General features: G+C 55.5%; 1 protein-coding gene across 4 annotated transcripts in view; it reads left to right on the forward strand.

The window, feature by feature from the left end:
- Window positions 1-18,216, forward strand: part of ANK1 (ankyrin 1) — a 68,510-nt gene extending 50,294 nt beyond the window's left edge. For 3 of the 4 annotated variants that reach the window (XM_059490646.1, XM_059490648.1, XM_059490647.1), the window contains exons 27-44: window positions 149-373; window positions 1,091-1,245; window positions 2,056-2,267; window positions 2,353-2,557; window positions 3,426-3,522; window positions 4,311-4,539; window positions 5,114-5,239; window positions 5,320-5,439; window positions 5,635-5,719; window positions 5,933-6,007; window positions 6,853-6,984; window positions 7,779-7,925; window positions 9,449-10,004; window positions 11,576-11,834; window positions 13,796-13,879; window positions 14,474-14,641; window positions 14,881-15,006; window positions 16,099-18,216. In XM_059490646.1, coding sequence (XP_059346629.1) covers window positions 149-373; window positions 1,091-1,245; window positions 2,056-2,267; window positions 2,353-2,557; window positions 3,426-3,522; window positions 4,311-4,539; window positions 5,114-5,239; window positions 5,320-5,439; window positions 5,635-5,719; window positions 5,933-6,007; window positions 6,853-6,984; window positions 7,779-7,925; window positions 9,449-10,004; window positions 11,576-11,834; window positions 13,796-13,879; window positions 14,474-14,641; window positions 14,881-14,979 — 2,974 coding nt within the window. In that variant the 3' untranslated portion in view covers window positions 14,980-15,006; window positions 16,099-18,216. The other variant, XM_059490649.1, reaches the window with a different exon arrangement.
- Window positions 18,217-18,512: the final 296 nt, after the last annotated feature.

Raw genomic sequence — 18,512 nt, forward strand, 5'->3', positions numbered from 1 at the left:
ATAATCAATGTTTACATTTTGTTCTTGAAGCCTCTCAACTTCTTAGAAGGAAAAATCCTAAAAAGACGATTTTTCATAAAAGATGTCTGCGACACATGCGTGCTCTGGCTGCAGTGTGCCCACATTCCCGTGATTCTATCCCCTCCAGGTTCCTGGTGAGCTTCATGGTGGATGCTCGTGGTGGCTCCATGCGGGGCAGCCGGCACCACGGGCTGCGCGTGGTGATCCCGCCCCGCGCCTGCGCGGCGCCCACCCGCATCACCTGCCGCCTGGTGAAACCCCAAAAGCTGCCTGCGCCCCCTCCCCTGGCTGAGGAGGAGGGTCTGGGCAGTCGGATCATTGCTCTGGGGCCTGCTGGTGCCCAGTTCCTCAGGTGAGCACAGCTGGGATAAGAAGGGCAGACTGGGCTGCCCACAGCAGGACTGGGAGCAGATCTGGGTTCTTCTGGAGGACTTTGCCATGCAGGGCAAGAATTCTGCCTCTATCTGCTTCTTGAGGTTGCTACAGGAGACATCCTGTGACGGTGTTCACAGGAGTTCTTGGTTGAGGGAAGAGATGAGGATCTGACTCCATGTTTCAGAAGGCTTGATTTATTATTTTATGATATATATTACATAAAAACTATTCTAAAAGAATGGAAGAAGGGATTTAATCAGAAGCTAAGAATAGAATAGCAAAGAATGATAACAATAGTTTGGCTCAGCTCTCTGTCTGAGCTAGCTGACTGTGATTGGCCATTAATTAGAAACAACCACATGAGACCAATCACAGATGCACCTGTTGCATTCCACAGCAGCAGATAATCAATGTTTACACTTTGTTCCTGAGGCCTCCCAGCTTCTCAGGAGGAAAAATCCTAAGGAAAGGATTTTCCATAAAAGATGACAGAAATCCCACCTCTTGTGGGGTGCAATGTGTTTCTGGCATGAGCCATTCAACAGTAACAGAGCAGTGTCACAAAAGCCCTGAGCAGCCCCCAGGTGCAGAGCCCTCTTTGGCAGAGAGAGGGAGGTCAGCACTCCTTCCCCAGGGCCACCTTGCTGCCTGCGCGTCCTTGTGGGTGCCAGTGGCCTCCCTGTGCTCTCTGCAGCCCTGTCATCGTGGAGATTCCACACTTTGCCTCCTATGGCCGTGGGGACCGCGAGCTGGTGGTGCTGCGCAGCGAGAACGGCTCCATGTGGAAGGAGCACCGCAACCGCTACGAGGAGAGCTACATGGACCAGCTGCTCAACGGCATGGACGAGGGTGAGGGGACAGCAGGGCAGGGGCTGCTCGCCTGGCAGGTCCCTAAAGGCTGCAGGTGGCCTGGGAGGTGGAGTGGGGCTGAGTGGTGTGGTCAGTGTGGCGTGGTGGGGCGTTGAGTGACATCCACAGGCTTGGTGTATGAGCACCAAGTGACATCCACAGGCTGGGTGTGTGAGCAGTGACAGCCACAGGCTGGGTGTATGAGCACCAAGTGACATCCACAGGCTTGGTGTATGAGCACTGACAGCCACAGGCTGGGTGTATGAGCAGTGACAGGCACAGGCTGGGTGTATGAGCACCAAGTGACATCCACAGGTTCAGTGTATGAGCAGTGACAGCCACAGGCTGGGTGTATGAGCACCAAGTGACATCCACAGGCTGGGTGTATGAGCACTGACAGCCACAGGCTGGGTGTATGAGCACCAAGTGACATCCACAGGCTCAGTGTATGAGCAGTGACAGCCACAGGCTGGGTGTATGAGCAGTGACAGGCACAGGCTGGGTGTATGAGCACCAAGTGACATCCACAGGCTGGGTGTATGAGCAGTGACAGCCACAGGCTGGGTGTATGAGCACCAAGTGACATCCACAGGCTTGGTGTATGAGCACTGACAGCCACAGGCTGGGTGTATGAGCAGTGACATCCACAGGCTCAGTGTATGAGCAGTGACAGCCACAGGCTGGGTGTATGAGCAGTGACAGGCACAGGTTTGATGTATGAGGCACTGACAGTCACAGGCTTGGTGTATGAGCACTGACATCCACAGGCTTGGTTTTGAGCACTGTTTGATGGCTGTGCTGCCCCTGCAGAGCTGGAGAGCCAGGAGGAGCTGGACAAGAAGCGCGTCTGCCGCATCATCACCACCGACTTCCCCCTCTACTTCGTGGTCATGTCCCGGATTTGCCAGGACTGCGACATGATCGGCCCTGAGGGAGGGTGTTTGAAAAGCACACTGGTGCCCATGGTGCAGGCCACCTTCCCAGACGCTGCTGTCACCAAGAGAGTGAGGCTGGCCCTGCAGGTGAGCCTCAGAGAGCCTGGCCTGGAGCTCAGACATGCTTCTGGGGAAAAACCATCCCTGACGCCCACCCTTGTGCTCCCCACAGGCACAGCCTGTGCCTGATGAGTTGGTGACCAAGCTGCTGGGGAACCAAGCCACCTTCAGCCCCATTGTCACCGTGGAGCCGCGGCGGAGGAAGTTCCACCGCCCCATCGGCCTGCGGATCCCGCTGCCACCGTCCTGGAAGGACAACCCCCGGGACAGCGGCGAGGGTGACACCACCAGCCTGCGTCTGCTCTGCAGTGTGATCGGTGAGGCTGCAAACGTGCTCTCCGTGGGGACGGGATTGATAGTGGAGCCCTGGAAAATGTTAAAGATAGAACTTTGAAAATGTTGGGCTTTGTGTTTTCTCAGATCGCTGCACCTGCGTAAGCAGTATGATAAATGATATGATTGTTAGATGTGATGATTGTTTAGTAATTAAATATAATTGTTATATAACCATAAGAAGAATCATGAGAAACTATGTTGGAAATTTAACGGGGCTATCTTTAGCTGAAAACTGTATATACAATAGAGCAATATAAGTTTAATAATTAACATGAAAGTTATATAACGATAGAGTATAAAAACATGTTCATCTCGGATGTATGGTTGGAATCAGATTCGGGTTCTAACACCCCGATTCCCCGAGCTCTTAATAAAAGCACTGCATATAATCACTTATGTGATTATGTGTTTTTGAACGGTAACAGGATGGGCTGCCTCAAGGTGTGCAGCTCCAGGGACCTCATTTCCCCTGTAGAGAAACGAAATGCCCAGGGGATGCAGACCCCAGGCTTTTTGTCATGCTTTTTATAAGCTACAAGAACAATATTTGGTGGGTGATTAGCCGATGGTTTATCGTCATGGTTTGTATTTTTTTTGTTTGGTTTTTGGAGGGGGATCAGTTCTGGGGTTAGTTCTATGTTTGTTTGGAGATGGTCATGAAGCGATGATGATGGTTGATCGTTATTTTTGATAGTAGAAAATCTAGAGGAAGGTTAATTGAAGGTGCTTTGGTGACAAGTGATTTGGATAATGCAGGGATATACGGTTTAATTATTTGACCAAAAAAAAAAATCAAGATTAAAAAAATAGATGGAAAGACAGTATGCTCACCCTTGCTTTCTGCTGCAGGAGGGACAGCCCAAGCCCAGTGGGAAGACATAACAGGCACCACAAAGCTAATCTACGAAAATGAGTGTGCTAATTTTACCACCAATGTGTCTGCCAGGTGAGTCCTGGGCAAAACTGTGCCCGTCTGAGGATATCTGGTGCTCCTTGGGCCTTGCTACAGCCTTTGCCAGGAGAAGCCCCTTACCCCTGGGGCTATTCCTCCATGCAGGGTGGTTTCCTCTGGCTTTGAGACCCCCATAGCAAACTTCTGGAAACAGTCATGACAGCTGGGCTTGCAGAAGGAAGGGGATCATTATTTGTATTTGGCTGGGTCCATATCCAAGATGGGGCTACACCTTTGTCCAGAACTCTTGGGGCTTCCTTTGCAGTCCAGTTGGGTGTTGAGTGTGGGATTTTCAGGGTTTCCCCATGGCAGGAAGAAATGATGAATCTGACTCCATGTTCTTAGAAGGCTAATTTATTATTCTATTCTATTCTATTCTATTCTATTCTATTCTATTCTATTCTATTCTATTCTATTCTATTCTATTCGCTGTACTAAAACTATACTAAAGAAAAGAGAAAAGATACAGGCAGAAGACTACAAAGAATGATAATGAAATCTCGTGACTCCTTCCAGAGTCTCGACATAGCCTGACTGTGATTATTAAGTTAAAACAATTCCCATGTTGGATAAACAATCTCCAAACCACATTCCAAAGCAGCAAAACACAGGAGAAGCAAATGAGATAGTATTGTTTTCCTTTTTCTCTGAGGCTTCTCAGCTTCCCAGGAGAAAAATCCTGGGCAAAGAGGATTTTTCAGAAAATATGACGGTGACAGTTGAAGGGGCTGTGGAGGGCAGCAACCACTGCCCAGCAGCCCCCTGACCCAAATGTCCTGCAGGTTCTGGCTGGCCGACTGCCCACGCACGGCTGAGGCCGTGCACTTTGCCACCATGCTGTACAAGGAGCTGACAGCCGTGCCCTACATGGCCAAATTCGTGGTGTTTGCCAAGATGAACGACGCGCGGGAGGGCCGGCTGCGCTGCTACTGCATGACTGACGACAAGGTGGACAAGACTTTGGAGCAGCATGAGAACTTCACTGAGGTGGCCCGCAGCAGGGACATCGAGGTTTGTGCCCTCAGCAGCGTGTGTGGAGGGGAGAGGCATAACAAAGTGAGGGGAGAGGGATAACAAAGTGAGGGGAGATTTGTGACCCTGTTCGCAGGGGTCCGAGGATGAGGAAAGAGGTGAGGATCTGACTCCATGTTTCAGAAGGCTGATTTATTATTTTGTGATATATATTACATTAAAACTATACTAAAAGAATAGAAGAAAGGATTTCATCAGGAGGCTAGCTAAGAATAGAAAAGGAATGAATGATAACAAAAGCTTGTGTCTTGGACAGAGAGTCCAAGCCAGCTCACTGTGATTGGCCATTAATTAGAAACAACCACATGAGACCAATCACAGATGCACCTGTTGCATTCCACAGCAGCAGATAATCATTGTTTACATTTTGTTCCTGAGGCTTCTCAGCTTCTCAGGAGAAAAAATCCTAAACAAAGGATTTTTCATAAAATGTGTCTGTGACAGAGACTGACACCACTGGAAGGGGCTGGCCCTGGCCTGGCTGGGAGAGTCAGGGTTACCTGCCCTGAAGCAGCTCTGCACAGGCTCTGAGGATATTTTCTGCTCTGGCCAGGTGGTGGAGGGAATGCCTTTGCACGTGGAACTCTCAGGGAACCTGGTGCCTGTCAAGAAGGCTGCTCAGCCCCGCACCTTCCTCTTCCAGTCCTTCCGTGAGAACCGTCTCGTCATTCCCATCAAGGTAACGCCAGGGTACAAGGCTGGGCAAGCATTTAGGGCCCTTGGCTGGTGCCAAGGCACCTAACTGGGCTCTGCACTCAGGTCAGGGACAGCAGCAGGGAAGCCAGTGGCTCCCTGTCCTTCCTGCGCAAGGCCATGAAATACGAGGACCTGCAGCACGTGCTCTGCCACCTGAACATCACCATCCCACCCTGCAGCAAGGTCAGTGCAGGGCCTTTGGCACTCTGGTTGGGCCCATCCCTTCCCCAAGCGCAGGGGACAGCCCTTGGTGTCCTCACCTGCTCCACGTGGCCATGCCAGGCCACTCAGGAGGTGAAGGAGAAGCAGCCGTGTCAGGGCAGAGCTGCTGCCTTCTCTTCAAGCTGCTGACCCCTTGGTTTGTCACCACCTTCACAGGGAAGTGGCAGTGAGGAGCGAAGGAGGACACTGACCCCATTGTCCCTGCGGGAGCGATACAGCATCCTAAGTGAGACCAGTTTTGGTATGCAGCCTGCTGGGAGCATCCCAGCCCACTCACCACCTGCAAAGCTGGGATGATCCTGTCATAGTTGCACTCACAGCAACTCCCCTGTCCCTGGAGGTTCCCTTGGTGCTGCCTGCAGGGTCTGTGACCCCCAGGGCCAGCCCCCCTTCCCCTCACTGCTCTGCTGCAGGACCCTGTGCAGCTGAGCTGTGACTCCTTCTCCCCTTCCAGGCTCTCTGAGCAGCACAGACAAGGCAGACCAGAAGATGGTTGACATAGCAGAGCAGCTGGGCCTCAGCTGGGCAGGTGAGTGCACACCTGAGGGTTCTGGGGATGCACAGCACTCCTGGGAAAGCTGGCACTTAGGGAGGCTGGCAGTGTGCTGGAAGTGGCTGCTTTGCAGTGCATTGTGACCGTGTTCACAGGGGTTTTCAGATGAGGGAAGAGACGAGGATCTGACTCCATGTTTCAGAAGGCTTGATTTATTATTTTATTATATATCTTATATTAAAACTATACTAAAAGAATAAAAGAAAAGGTTTCATCAGAAGGCTAGCTAAGCTAAGAATAGAATAGCAAAGAATGATAACAAAGGTTTGTGGCTCGGACTCTCAGAATCACAGCCCAAGCTGGGCTGTGATTGGCCATTAATTAGAAACAACCACATGAGACCAATCACAGATGCACCTGTTGCATCCCACAGCAGCAGATAACCATTGTTTATATTTTGTTCCTGAGGTCTCTCAGCTTCTCAGGAGGAAAAATCCTAAGGAAAGGATTTTTCATGAAAAGATGTCTGCAGCAGTGCACCCCTGCTGCGAGCATTCCAGGGCACTGAAATGAACCTTCCCATGGCTGTGCACATATTCTCATGCATGGCTACCAGGCTAGGGCTTTGTCATGAGCTGTACAGCTCTTCATTGCAGCCACACATCCAACGAGCCCACAGTTTTTAGCATGATTCCCTCCTGTGCTAGTCACAGCAAGGGGGTTTCAACCCCTGCCCCATCCCAGCTCCTGCATGTTGTGCTGTGTTCAGCTGTATGGAACAGAGGGTCTCTGCGCTGCTCCTTCACTGGCTGAGCCCTTCACAGCATCCCCAGCCTGGTGATGGGTTATAAGGTGTGACACTGACCCACTGTTTTCCCCAGAGCTGGCGCGTGAGCTGCAGTTCGGCGTGGACGACATCAACAGGATACGTGTGGAGAACCCCAACTCCCTCCTGGAGCAGAGCATCGCCTTACTCAACCTCTGGGCCAGCCGTGAGGGCAAGAACGTCAAGAGTGAGTAGCTGTGGTGCCCTGACACAGGCACAGGGGTGGCAGGGCACGGTGTGCATCTCCAAGGACCACTGGCTGGCTTTGCAGTGGTGGTCCATGCATACCTGCCTTCCCACACCTGGAGGGTGTGTGGAGCATGGCTGTGCCTCCCTGTGAAAAACGCCAATGGCTTGGTTTTAAAATTTTAAAAGTTTAGTAGTAATGAAATGGTTATAAAAATAGTAATACAATTAGAGTAATAATAATTTGGACAATTTGATTTAGGACAATTGAGACAATAGAAACAGAGAGTTATGGACATCTGGGTGCCTTTTTCTGGGCAGCACAAGCCCAAAAAAGGACCCACATTAACAGAGGATTAACCCTTAAAAGCAACAGCCTGTTGCATATTCATACACCTCATACATGGTGCATAAATTCCATTCAAACACAGGATTCTGTCTGGTCAGTGTCAGCTTCTTCCTTTTAATCCTAACAGCGCCTTCGGGGCAGGAAGAAGTTCCTTTCTTCTGATAAGAGGGCAATAAATTCTTTTTCTCGAAAGATTCAGGTATCCTGTGGCTAATATCTCTCTGTAAGGCCTTTCTTTAAAAAAAAAGTATCCTACACAGCACTGTTTCTATTTTAACAATTTTTACAACCTAAAACTATATTTAACACACGACTTAAGAGAATTAACACAGCATCGCTTTCCAACGCAACACATACAATACTCATTTCAGTATTTGCAAAAAGCCAATCATAAAACACATGCATTTTTCACGCTCCCCGAGTGACAACCACCTTTCCCCCTGCAGTTGAGAACCTGTACACGGCGCTGAGGAACATCGACCGCAGCGAGATCGTCAACATGCTGGAGGGCTCGGGCCGGCAGAGCCGCAGCCTCAAGGGGAGCTGGCGCTACTCGGACAGGGATTACTCCCTCTCCCCGTCCCAGATGAATGGTGAGCCCCATCTTCTGCCAGGGAACGCAGGAGGGCCCTGGGGGCACAGTCTGTGCGCAGATTGGGGCTGGGGTCTTGCCTGAGCAGGCTGCACCCACTGAGAAGTGAGTGGGCACTTTGCTGGCAGGTGTGGCCTCTTCAGTGGGGCTGGTGCTGCAGAAAGCTTGGCTCTGCCATGCTGCTTTCTCAGGAACTCCCCAGCTGGGGTTGAGGTGTGCTCCTCATCCCACATGAGAGGTGAGAGGCGTCTCTGGCTGGTCAGGGAGCTCACTGAGCCCTGGTGGTGGGTGCCATCCAGGCAGAGGGGGCCTGGATGTGGGGACACAGCCAGAGCGAGCTGTGGCACATGCTGCTGGGGAGCCAGCACAGCAGACAGGGGCAGGGCTTTGTGCTGCTGCAGCCCTGCACTGCGGCCCTGCAGCGCCGGCTCATGGCTCTCTCCCTCTCTGTCTCTCCCCTTGTTCTGTTCTCTCAAACATGCCACCTAGCGCTGCCAGGTGCGGGCACTCCTCCTGTGGGTCACTTCTTTTCATCTTTCTCCTCTGAGCTCATCCTGGCCTCTCCTTCTCTCATCCTCCACTGCCTGTCTCCACTGTCTCCACCTCAGCTAAGCCCTCTGGGAGCCGCATCCAGCGACTGCATGGCACCAGGGACTGCCCCTCTGACAGCTGCCACGCTTGCAGGCAGCCATCCCAGGCCTTCTTCTGCACAGTCCCAAGCTCCTTCCCCCTGCTGGCACTGCCCTGCATGCCCCTGCCCATGGGTGAGGTGCCCTTCCTGTGCCTTGGCTGTGGCTGGCACTCCCTGGGCAGCAGAACAGCTTCACTGCTGAAATCCAGGGGTGAAAACGTGGCTCAAAGCTGGGAAAGGCTGAGCAGAGCCACCTGCATGGGTGGGAGTGCCTGGCTTGGTTGTGGTTCATGTAGAGCTGTGCACATGGCCCTGGGCATGAGACGTGACAATGGTTTGTGGCCCTGCAGACGCCAGCGGGGTTGTGAGGCCCTGGCTGCCTTCTGCAGGGCCTTGGGGATGCATGGCATGCTCTGGGGCCATCCTTCTCTGCTCCTTCCAACCCGCTCCTCTGTGCCGTGTGGAGTGTTTGGCTTTGAGGGTTGATGCCTACTTGAACTCCGGGCTAACTGCCGGCCAGCTGGTGCTGGATGGGGGCTGTGGGCAGGGGCCAGGGGGTCTGATGGAGCAGGGTAGCAAAGAGGGCACTGTGTCCTGCAGTGCGGATGGAGAACCGTGTGAACACCGGGCCAGCCCTCCTCACGGGGAGGAGGCAGCCCCAGGACCTGCCCAAAGCAGCCCCAGGATGTGAAGGGAGGCATGGCAGCATCTGCAGGGACCTTGAGAGCTCTGCTGTGAGCACAGCCCCGCTCAGCCTGGCCCTGGGGCATGCCCATCGCTGTCCTCGGGGCTGCCATCCCTCCCGAAAGCTGCGTCCCTTTCTGCCCCCACTGCGCTTGTGCGTGCCTGAGGGCGGCTGCTGGACATGATGATGCCTCTGTCTGCCCATTTAGGTTACGCTTCGCTGCAGGACGAGCTGCTGTCCCCTGCCTCCCTGCATTACACACTGCCATCCCCGCTGCGTGCCGACCAGTACTGGAATGAGGTGGCCATCATGGATGCTATCCCCATGGCTGCCACTGAGCAGGATGCCCTGATGGAGATGTCCGACATGCAGGTGTGGTCCTCGGGGCTCACCCCCTCGCTGGTGACTGCTGAGGACTCCTCTCTGGAGTGCAGCAAGGCGGAGGACTCGGATGCCACGAGCGAAGGACGCTTCCCAGGGCAGCTCCTGGCAGATGCTCATGGCCCAGACCACATGGGCTCCATGGACCTGGTTGAGGATGACACAGTGGACTCAGATGCCATGAATGGGCTGATTGACCTCCTAGAGCAGGAGGAGGGGCAGAGGCCAGAGGGGAAGATGCCATCTGGTGATCATCATCAAGCAGGGACTGGGGAGCAGGACCCGGAGAGTGAAGTCTCTTTTGTTTCAGTTCAGGAGAAGGTGCAAACCAGGATCTTGACATCACCCACCTTTAGCCACGATGTGGAGAAGAGTGCAGACAGGTACTGCAGCCTGGGTGAGCGTGCCAGGGGAGCACAAAACTGCTTTGCCAGCTACTGCCCTGCGCTGGGCCAGCTGCAATGATCTCCCCGCTTTGCTTGCTTCCCTGCTGCTGTCCAGCTCTGCAGCCCAGGCATCTGCAGTGCACAGAACCATGGCTGGGCCTCATTCCTCTCTGGAAATGCTCTGGAAGAGAGCCCCAGTCAGCCAGGCCCTGCATGGAGGGCGTACTTAGGAGAGCTAACCCTAACCTGGGCTGCCTCCTCCCACATTGTCACTATAGGATATGAAACAACACAAGCACACACACTGCTGCTCTCAAGGTGAAGGGAAAAGAGAAGTTTATTTCCCAACATTTATAGTTTTCCAAAAGTGACAGTGGATTGGAGGGTGACAGTGCCACCTCTCCAATGACACTGCACAAACCAACAGTCCATCAAATCTCTCCTCCTCCATAAAAGAATGCAAAACAATGAGTTATTTACAGAAAGGTGACAGTGGATTGGAAGGTGACAGTGCCACCTCTCCAGTGACACTGGGCAAACCAACAGTCCATCAAATCTCTCCTCCTCCATAAAGGAATGCAAAACAACGAGTTATTTACAGAAAGTGTGTGAGAAAGTTCGTTATGAGAATGTAAGCGTCAGAAGGCTTAGAAAAATCTTAAAAAATCAGGGTGACATCACATTCCCAGTGGCACTGGACCCATGAAGTCCTTGGCAGCACCCAGAAATGCTCCAGAGCATTAAACCACATTAGAGTTAGAGCTGGACCACACTGGACCACGAGAGCACAGCATGCTCTTGCCTCAACCCCTGGCCACTGTGATGGTGTTCACAGGGATTTACAGATGAGGGAAGAGACGAGGATCTGACTCCATGTTTCAGAGGGCTTGATTTATAATTTTATTATATATATTACATTAAAACTATACTAAAAGAATAGAAGAAAAGGTTTCATCTGAAGACTAGCTAAGAATAGAATAGAATAGAATAGAATAGAATAGAATAGAATAGAATAGAATAGAATAGAATAAGGAATGATAACAAAGGTTTGTGGTTCGGCTCTCTGTCTGAGCCAGCTGACTGTGATTGGCCATTAATTAGAAACAACCACATGAGACCAATCACAGATGCACCTGTTGCATTCCACAGCAGCAGATAACCATTGTTTACATTTTGTCCCTGAGGCCTCCCAGCTTCTCAGGAGGAAAAATCCTAAAGGAGAGGATTTTTCATGAAAAGATGTCTGCGACAGGCCACCAAGCTGTGAGGCCGTGGGATGGGCAGGGAGAGCATGGCATGGAGGTGGCCTGTGCCTTTTTTGTGCATCTGTGTGCCTTGTGCTGCTTCTGCCAGGTGCAGGGGTGCCTGTGGGGTGCCCAGCAGCGCCCGTGGGGTGCAGGTGTGGGGTACAGGTGGGGTGCAGGTGTGCCTGTGGGGTGCAGGTGTGATGCAGGTGGTGCCTGCCCGAGCTCGGCTGCTGCTCAGGGTGCAGCACTCCGTGCAAAGCTGACTTGCCCCTCTCTCTCTCTGTCTCTCTCTCCCTGTCCCTGTCCCTCTCTGGTGCCCAGGCTGAGGGACTGGAATGCAGAAGGCTCCTTTATCTCCTGCCTACAGGACCTGACAGCGGGCTCCTGGCAGGAGGGAGTCACCCGAAGGCTGCTCCCAACGCACAGCACAGCCTCCGGGGCGCAGGGCCAGCAGCAAGGGCAGGTCCTGGTGGCACCCACGGAGCTGCTGAGGGTCAGCTCTGCCGAGGACAGCGAGTGGCAGCCCCAGCACCCCACGGGCGGCTGGCAGGAGGAGCCCCAGAGCCGCTTCTTTGGGCAGGTGAGAGCAGGAGCAGGGGAGTCAGCCCCGCAGGAAGGTGTGACCCCATGGACAGCCCCTGCTGGAGCCCTGTCAGGCAGACCAGGTGACAGCAGACCTCCTCAGCTCCCCTGGAATACTTCCTGCCCTTTGGGGTGCCTCTCAGCCCAGAATAGCCTGCTGGGCTTGACACCTGAGCTCTTGCTCTCCGTTTATAACCCAGTCACCCTCCCAGAGCCGTTCCTTACTGAGGATCTGCCCTGGCTGGCAGCCCAGCAGCCTGCCAGAGCCACAAATAATCCAGGGGCCAGGCTGGGCGGTGGGCTGGATGCCAGGGTCACACAGAGCCAGCAGGTACAAGGCGAGGGGGAGCACCTTTACCAGCCAGGGCACACATGGCCACGCTTGGAGGTGGCCGCTCAGCCCCGTGTCACCTGAGTCAGGTGTGATTCCAATGACACCCCAAAGCTCTGGGCTTCATTTGTCCTGTGATGGAGGACTGCCCACCATAGTCAGGGGGACAGGATGTTGGGCAGGGTGACAGAGAAAGGGACAGATCTGTCCTGTCGCTGCCATAGTCAGGGGGACAGACAACAGGGACAGATCTGTCCTGCTCTCCCTGTCCATGGGACAGGCTGGGTGACAGAGCAGAGGGACAGATCTGTTCTGCTCACTGCCATAGTCAGGGGGACAGAGAAGAGGGACAGATCTGTCCTGCTCTCTGCCTGGGCATGGCACAGGCTGTTGGGCAGGGTGACAGAGGGACAGATCTGTCCTGCTCTCTGCCTGGGCATGGCACAGGCTGTTGGGCAGGGTGACAGAGGGACAGATCTGTCCTGCTCTCCCTGGGCATGGCATGGGCTGTTGGAAAAGCTGACAGGGAAAAGGGACAGATATATCGTGCTTTCTGCCTGGCCATGGGACAGGCTGTTGGACAAGCTGATAGAAAAGACGGACAGATCTGTCCTGCTCTCCCTGGCTATGGGACAGGCTGTTGGATAAGCAGACAGACAGACAGATCTGTCCTGCTCACTGCCATAGTCAGGGGGACAGAGAAGAGGGACAGATCTTTCCTTCTGTCTGCTGTAGTCAGGGGGACAGGCTGTTGGAAAAGCTGACAGAGAAGAGGGACAGATCTGTCCTGCTGTCCCCGGCTGTGGGACAGGCTGTTGGGCAAGGTGACAGAGAAGAGGGACAGATCTGTCCTGCTCTCCTGGCCATGGGACAGCTCTGTCCTGCTGTCCCTGGCTATGGGACAGGCTGTTGGGCAGGGTGACAGAGAACAGGGACAGCTCAGTCCTGCTCAGTGCCTGGCCGGGTGACAGAGGACAGGGACAGCTCAGTCCTGCTCAGTGCCTGGCCGGGTGACAGAGGACAGGGACAGCTCAGTCCTGCTCAGTGCCTGGCCGGGTGACAGAGGACAGGGACAGCTCAGTCCCGCTCAGTGCCTGGCCGGGTGACAGAGCAGAGGGACAGCTCAGTCCCGCTCTCCCTGTCCGGGCACTCCCATCCACATGTGACCGCCCAGGACGCTCCCCCTGCCCGCTCCCTTCTCGCCGCCCACCGGGAGCCGCGGGCGGGCGGCATGGCCGGGCTCTGAGCGCCGCACCGGGCACCATGTGGGCTTTCCTGGCCCAGCTGCTGATCGCTCTGGTGCTGCTGGCCTTCCTGCTGGTCAGCTGCCAGAACGTGATGCACATCGTCCGCGGCTCGGCGCGCTTCCTGCTCAAGCACGCCCACCGCGAGCTGGACAAGGAGCTCGGCGAGAGCCAGGGGCTGGCGGATGATGAGGAGGCTCTCTCCGCCAGGGTGGTCCGCCGGAGGGTCCTGCTGAAGGTAACGGGAGCGGACAGAGCAGCCCCGGGCAGATGCAGAGGAAAGCAGGGATGGATGGGGTGCATGTCAGGTGTGCTGTCCTGCCAGGTAAACCACTGCCGTCACCGCCCTCGCATGCCCTGATCTCCCCATTGCTGTTCCCGCAGGGGAATGAAGCTCTTCATCTGCCTGGAGAGCAGGTGACTGAGGAGCAGTTCACGGACGATCAAGGCAATATCATCACCAAGAAGGTGAGTGAGTGACCTGGGTATGGGTATGGGTATGGGTATGGGTAAGCCTTTTCCTTCTCCCCTTCACCCTGCAGCCTTTCCCTTCTTCCCTCGAGTCTTCCAGCCTTCCCCTTCTCTCCTCAACCCTTCAGACTTTTCCTTCTCCCCTCCAGCCTTTCCCTTCTCCCCTTCCAGCCCTGCAGCCTTTCCTTTCTATCCCTCCACACCCTGCAGCCTTTCCCTTCTCCCCTCCAGCCTTTCCCTTCTCCCCTCCAGCCTTTCCCTTCTCCCCTGCAGCCTTTCCCTTCTCCCTTCCAGCCCTCCAGCCTTTCCCTTCTCCCTTCCAGCCTTTCCCTTCTCCCTTCCAGCCTTTCCCTTCTCCCTTCCAGCCCTCCAGCCTTTCCCTTCTCCCCTTCCAGCCTTTCCCTTCTCCCTTCCAGCCTTTCCCTCATCCCCTGCACCCCGCAGCCCATGTAGGGCATTGATTGCCGTGCCGCTGTCTTGGGTTACACTCGCGGCATTTCTCCAGCTCTCTCACACCCCGGGCAGGGTGGGCAGGGGCTGGTGGTGCCCCGGGGCCGGCTGTGACACCCAGCTCCGTGCGGGTCCCCACAGATTATCCGCAAGGTGGTGCGCCAGCTGGGCCCTGGGGACGTGGGTGACAGGCAGGAGCAGGAGGAGCTGATCCTGGAGGGCTCCCTGCAGGAGCACCCGGACCTGGAGGCTGACGAGGATCACTTCATGAAGTACTCCATCCTGCACCGGGATGGTCTGGGCGCCAAGGTACGGCGTGGCTCACAGCCCTGGCTTTCTGCAGGGTCAATGTCACCCTCTGTCCTTCCTTCTGCCTCTCCTGTTTCCCCTCTAAGATTTCTGAAGCGAATCATGCCCACTGCGCCAGTCTTCTTGCTCGGTGTTTTCTGCCTGCCAACTGACTCTGCCTTTCCCTTTCCTGTCCTTTTCTCTCTGTCTGTCTGTCTGTCTGGGTGATGTCCTGCTCCCTGCCCCTTCGGCTCCCTCAGGAGGAGGTGCGAGTGCGTGTCCCGAAGCCAGAGGTCTCTGGGGGCAGGATGGGGGCTCAGATAGTGAAACGAGCCAGCCTGAAAAGGGGGAAGCAGTGACCCCCCTCAAATGGCCTCTTTTTTGAGGTAACCCTGCCTTTGCTCTTGCTTCTGTCCTGGCTGCCTGCACTGAGCTGCTGGTCGTGCACATTCTCCTGGGGCAATTGTGGTGGGGCAGTGCCCAGCTCTTGGGGGCACTGAGGGTTTGCTGTGCTGCAGAGAAGCACTGAGGGTGGGCAGCAGTGTGCCCTGGTGCTGTGGTCTGCAGGGGTGCTGCAGCCAGCTGTGTGCACTGCAGTCACAGTGCCAAGGGCTGCTCCTGCAGTGCCAGCACACTGAGATGGTCCCCGGTGACAGGGTCACAGAGTTGTTATTCCTGGGCTACAGACACAGGGATGGTCTTTGTCCAAGTCACTACAGGGACTTGAGGGATGGATGGTCTCTGTCCAGGGACTACATTGCATTTGCACGGGGTGTGAGCAGAACTTCCCCCTTCAGGCATGAGCACTGCCTGTGCAGCCTTGTGGCAGATGAGAGCAGCCCTCGTTGTGCCCTTTGGTGTGCCCCTTCCCAAGGGGTGCAGCTGAGCCCTGGCAGAGCTGTGGGTGAGATGCAGGGTGGGTTTTGTGGGGCTGGGGCTGCTCCTTCTGCTCACAGCCCTGCAGTGGGACGTGCAGCTGCTGCCTCTGCCAGCCATGCAGAGGAAAGCAGTGATTCTGCTGAAGGCAGGATGGGGCCCGGCCTTGGCAGGTGCTGCAGGAATGTGACACTTTGTAGGGGCTGACAACAGGGCACCCTCCTTTGTCCTGGGATGTTTCTTCAGTTGATCCTCACTGAGCTCAGAATGAGCTTGTGCATTCCCTGATCCCCCTGCAGAGTGGGACCAGGCCAGGTTGAGGGCAGGGTGCTTGGCACAGCACATTTGAGCCCAGCTGCACCATTTTCCTATCATTTTTCTCTGTGCAGATGGGGCAGCACCATCAGGGCCACCCTTGTCATTGCTCCCAGCTCCAGGCCTGCCACTTAGTGCTGCTCTGTCACTGTCTGACACCCCTCAAATCTTGTGTTGGGTGCATGTGGGACAAGCACAGTGTACAGAAGGGGCTCCCCATCCACCATTAACCCTGGATGTGCCACCACGGATCCCTGGTAACCCCATTTCTGTGTCTCTCCCTCCAGGATCACACCTCAACACCAAACCACTGAACTTCACCCACGTTCTGACACATCCCTGAGGAGAGAGGAGAGGAGAGCAGAGAGTGGAGGGGAGCAGGGCTGGCTGTACATGTTTCTATAGGCTAATGGCATGATTCCTGTATGAGATATACTTACCCTCCTATCCGCATGACTGACTGACTGCAAGACGCATGAGCTACAGTTCTTCAAACAGATGAGGGGCCTCCATCCTTGCCCCAGAGACAGCACCACGCACCAGGGGCCTGCTCTCAGCTCCTTGGGGAGGCAAGAGCTGGAGCAGAAGAAAAGGAGAAGGAAGGAGATTGCACCTCCGTGCGTGGATGCATCCCCGGGCGTGAGCTCCAGCTGCAGGAGGAAAGCTGGCACAGCGTGGCCCAGCTCAGCGTGGAAGGAGAGGTGCTTGGCCCCCCCTGCAAATGCCTGTGCTGCCTCTGCTGGACTTGCTTCTCATCCCTCCCTGTGAGTGTTGGGTTCTGGGGAGGGCAGCAGTGGCCGGAGGGCGCCAGGGGAGGCTGCAGGGACAGAGGGGCTGCTGCAGGGCTGCCCTTCCTCTCCCCAGCACGTGCAGAGCCTCCCAGCAGGGCAGGGCGCACTGAGCTCGTCGCTTCTGTCGAAAGTGTAAAACTGTACAGCAATCAGCCTTGTGTATATGAACCAATAAATACTATGCAAACCCCTAGGGACACTCTAGCAGTATGTACAAAGCACTGACAGCTCTGCTCTCATATACCTCTTCAGGCTGCAGGGTGGGCAAAGCCTTCGGGAAATATTTGAGCAGGAAGGCTGTGGGAGCGAGAGGGCAGCAGCCTGCCCCTGTGCTGTGCCCCTCTGCCTGAGCCTGGCCCTTTCCTGGCCTGAAGAGGGGGGTTAGAGGTGCAGTGCCACCAGTTTGTGTTGGCTCCAGCTGCGCTGAGGTGCTCGGGGCCCCAGGGAGGATGTGCAGAGAGAGAGAGAGAGAGAGAGAGCAGGAGGTGCTCGTGCCACGACGTGGGGTTGTGCCTAGCTCTACTCAGCACAATATCTGCTCAGGAGATGAGCCAGGAGCTAGCAATAGCCAGCAGCTGTGCAATATGCACCCCAGGCAAGGGCTTTGCAGGGAGCCTGGCCTGCCTGCAAGGGGGGGTGAGCAGCCCTGGATCCGACTGCCCCGGGACCAAACCCAGAGCCACGGGAGCTGCTGCTGCCCCGGTGGCTGCGTTTCCTCCGGGTGGAATCTGCCTGAGCCCTGGGAGCTAGGGAGCCTCCGGGAGAGCCGTGCTGGGCAGAGCTGCCCAGGCAGCTCAGAGCTGGGCAGGACGCTGACCCTGCTGTAATACTTGAGCCCAGGAGAGCAGGGAGAAGGTAGTGGCACTTGCTCCCAGGTCCCTGCCCCTGTCCTTTACCCAGCTGATGCGGGGACCTGGCCCTTTGTAGCACAGCGATGTGGGGACCCCCTGCTCTTTCTGCTGGAGGTGGCCGCTGCTTTGGAGAGTCTGTTCTCTGTGGCCAGGTGCAGAACAAGCGCCCCTCCAGCTCCAGGCTGCGTGCTGGTGGCCTCGGCAGGGCAGCCCTGCCTCTCAGCGGGTGCAATCCGCTGGGAGAGCCCCTGGCTGCCCCGAAAGCCTCGCTGCAGCCCAGCCACCGACCCAGCCCAGCCTCGGAGAGCAAAGCAGTCCCCTCCCCGCCCCAAAGCTGAGCCATACGGGCACAGAGCCTCCATCCATCACCCTCGCTGCGTACAGTAACCTCCCTAGGCCCACTGCAACAGCTGACTCCGTAGCATCACCCTAGAGTTGTGTGTGGGTCCAGTGCTTTGGCCTTGTGTATGCCGTAGGGAATGTGCTGTGCTGAACCGTGCCAGGCACCTGCAGTGACATTGCTTCGCGCTCAGATTGCTTGTAGGGCTGGTAGGGGGAGGCTGCACCCGACATTGAGCCTAGAGAATGCTGCAGTCTGCACACTAGAAGCTTTTTAGAAGTTTTAAAGATTACTTTTATTTTCTTTTTTTAATTGGTATGGAAACAAGCCTTTTGGATCTCCCTGTCTTAGGCCCCCTGATGTATAGATCATTCCCCTGTACACCAGCTATCAGAATATGAATTAATAAAGAAATCAACACAAGCTGTGTCTCGTCTCTGCTTTTCCAAAGGTGGGGATGACGGAGAGCCCGGGGCTGGGTTCTCTCTTGCAGGGAGAGCAGGGGCGGCCGCGTTTCTGCCGTTCCTGGGGAAGCTGAAGGGAGCAGGAGCCCCCGAGGGGCTGAAAGGGCCTCTCTGGGGGTGGGTGATGGGGAAGCGTCCGTGTTACCCCTGCGGAGCTGGCCCGGGGCCGCGGCGCTGCTGAGACCGCACCGGAGAGCACCGGAGAGCACCGGAGAGCACCGGAGAGCACCGGCCCGACCGGCGCTGTCCAGGGTC

Source organism: Ammospiza nelsoni, chromosome 30 (genome assembly GCF_027579445.1).
Source record: "Ammospiza nelsoni isolate bAmmNel1 chromosome 30, bAmmNel1.pri, whole genome shotgun sequence".
Lineage (NCBI taxonomy): Eukaryota > Metazoa > Chordata > Aves > Passeriformes > Passerellidae > Ammospiza > Ammospiza nelsoni.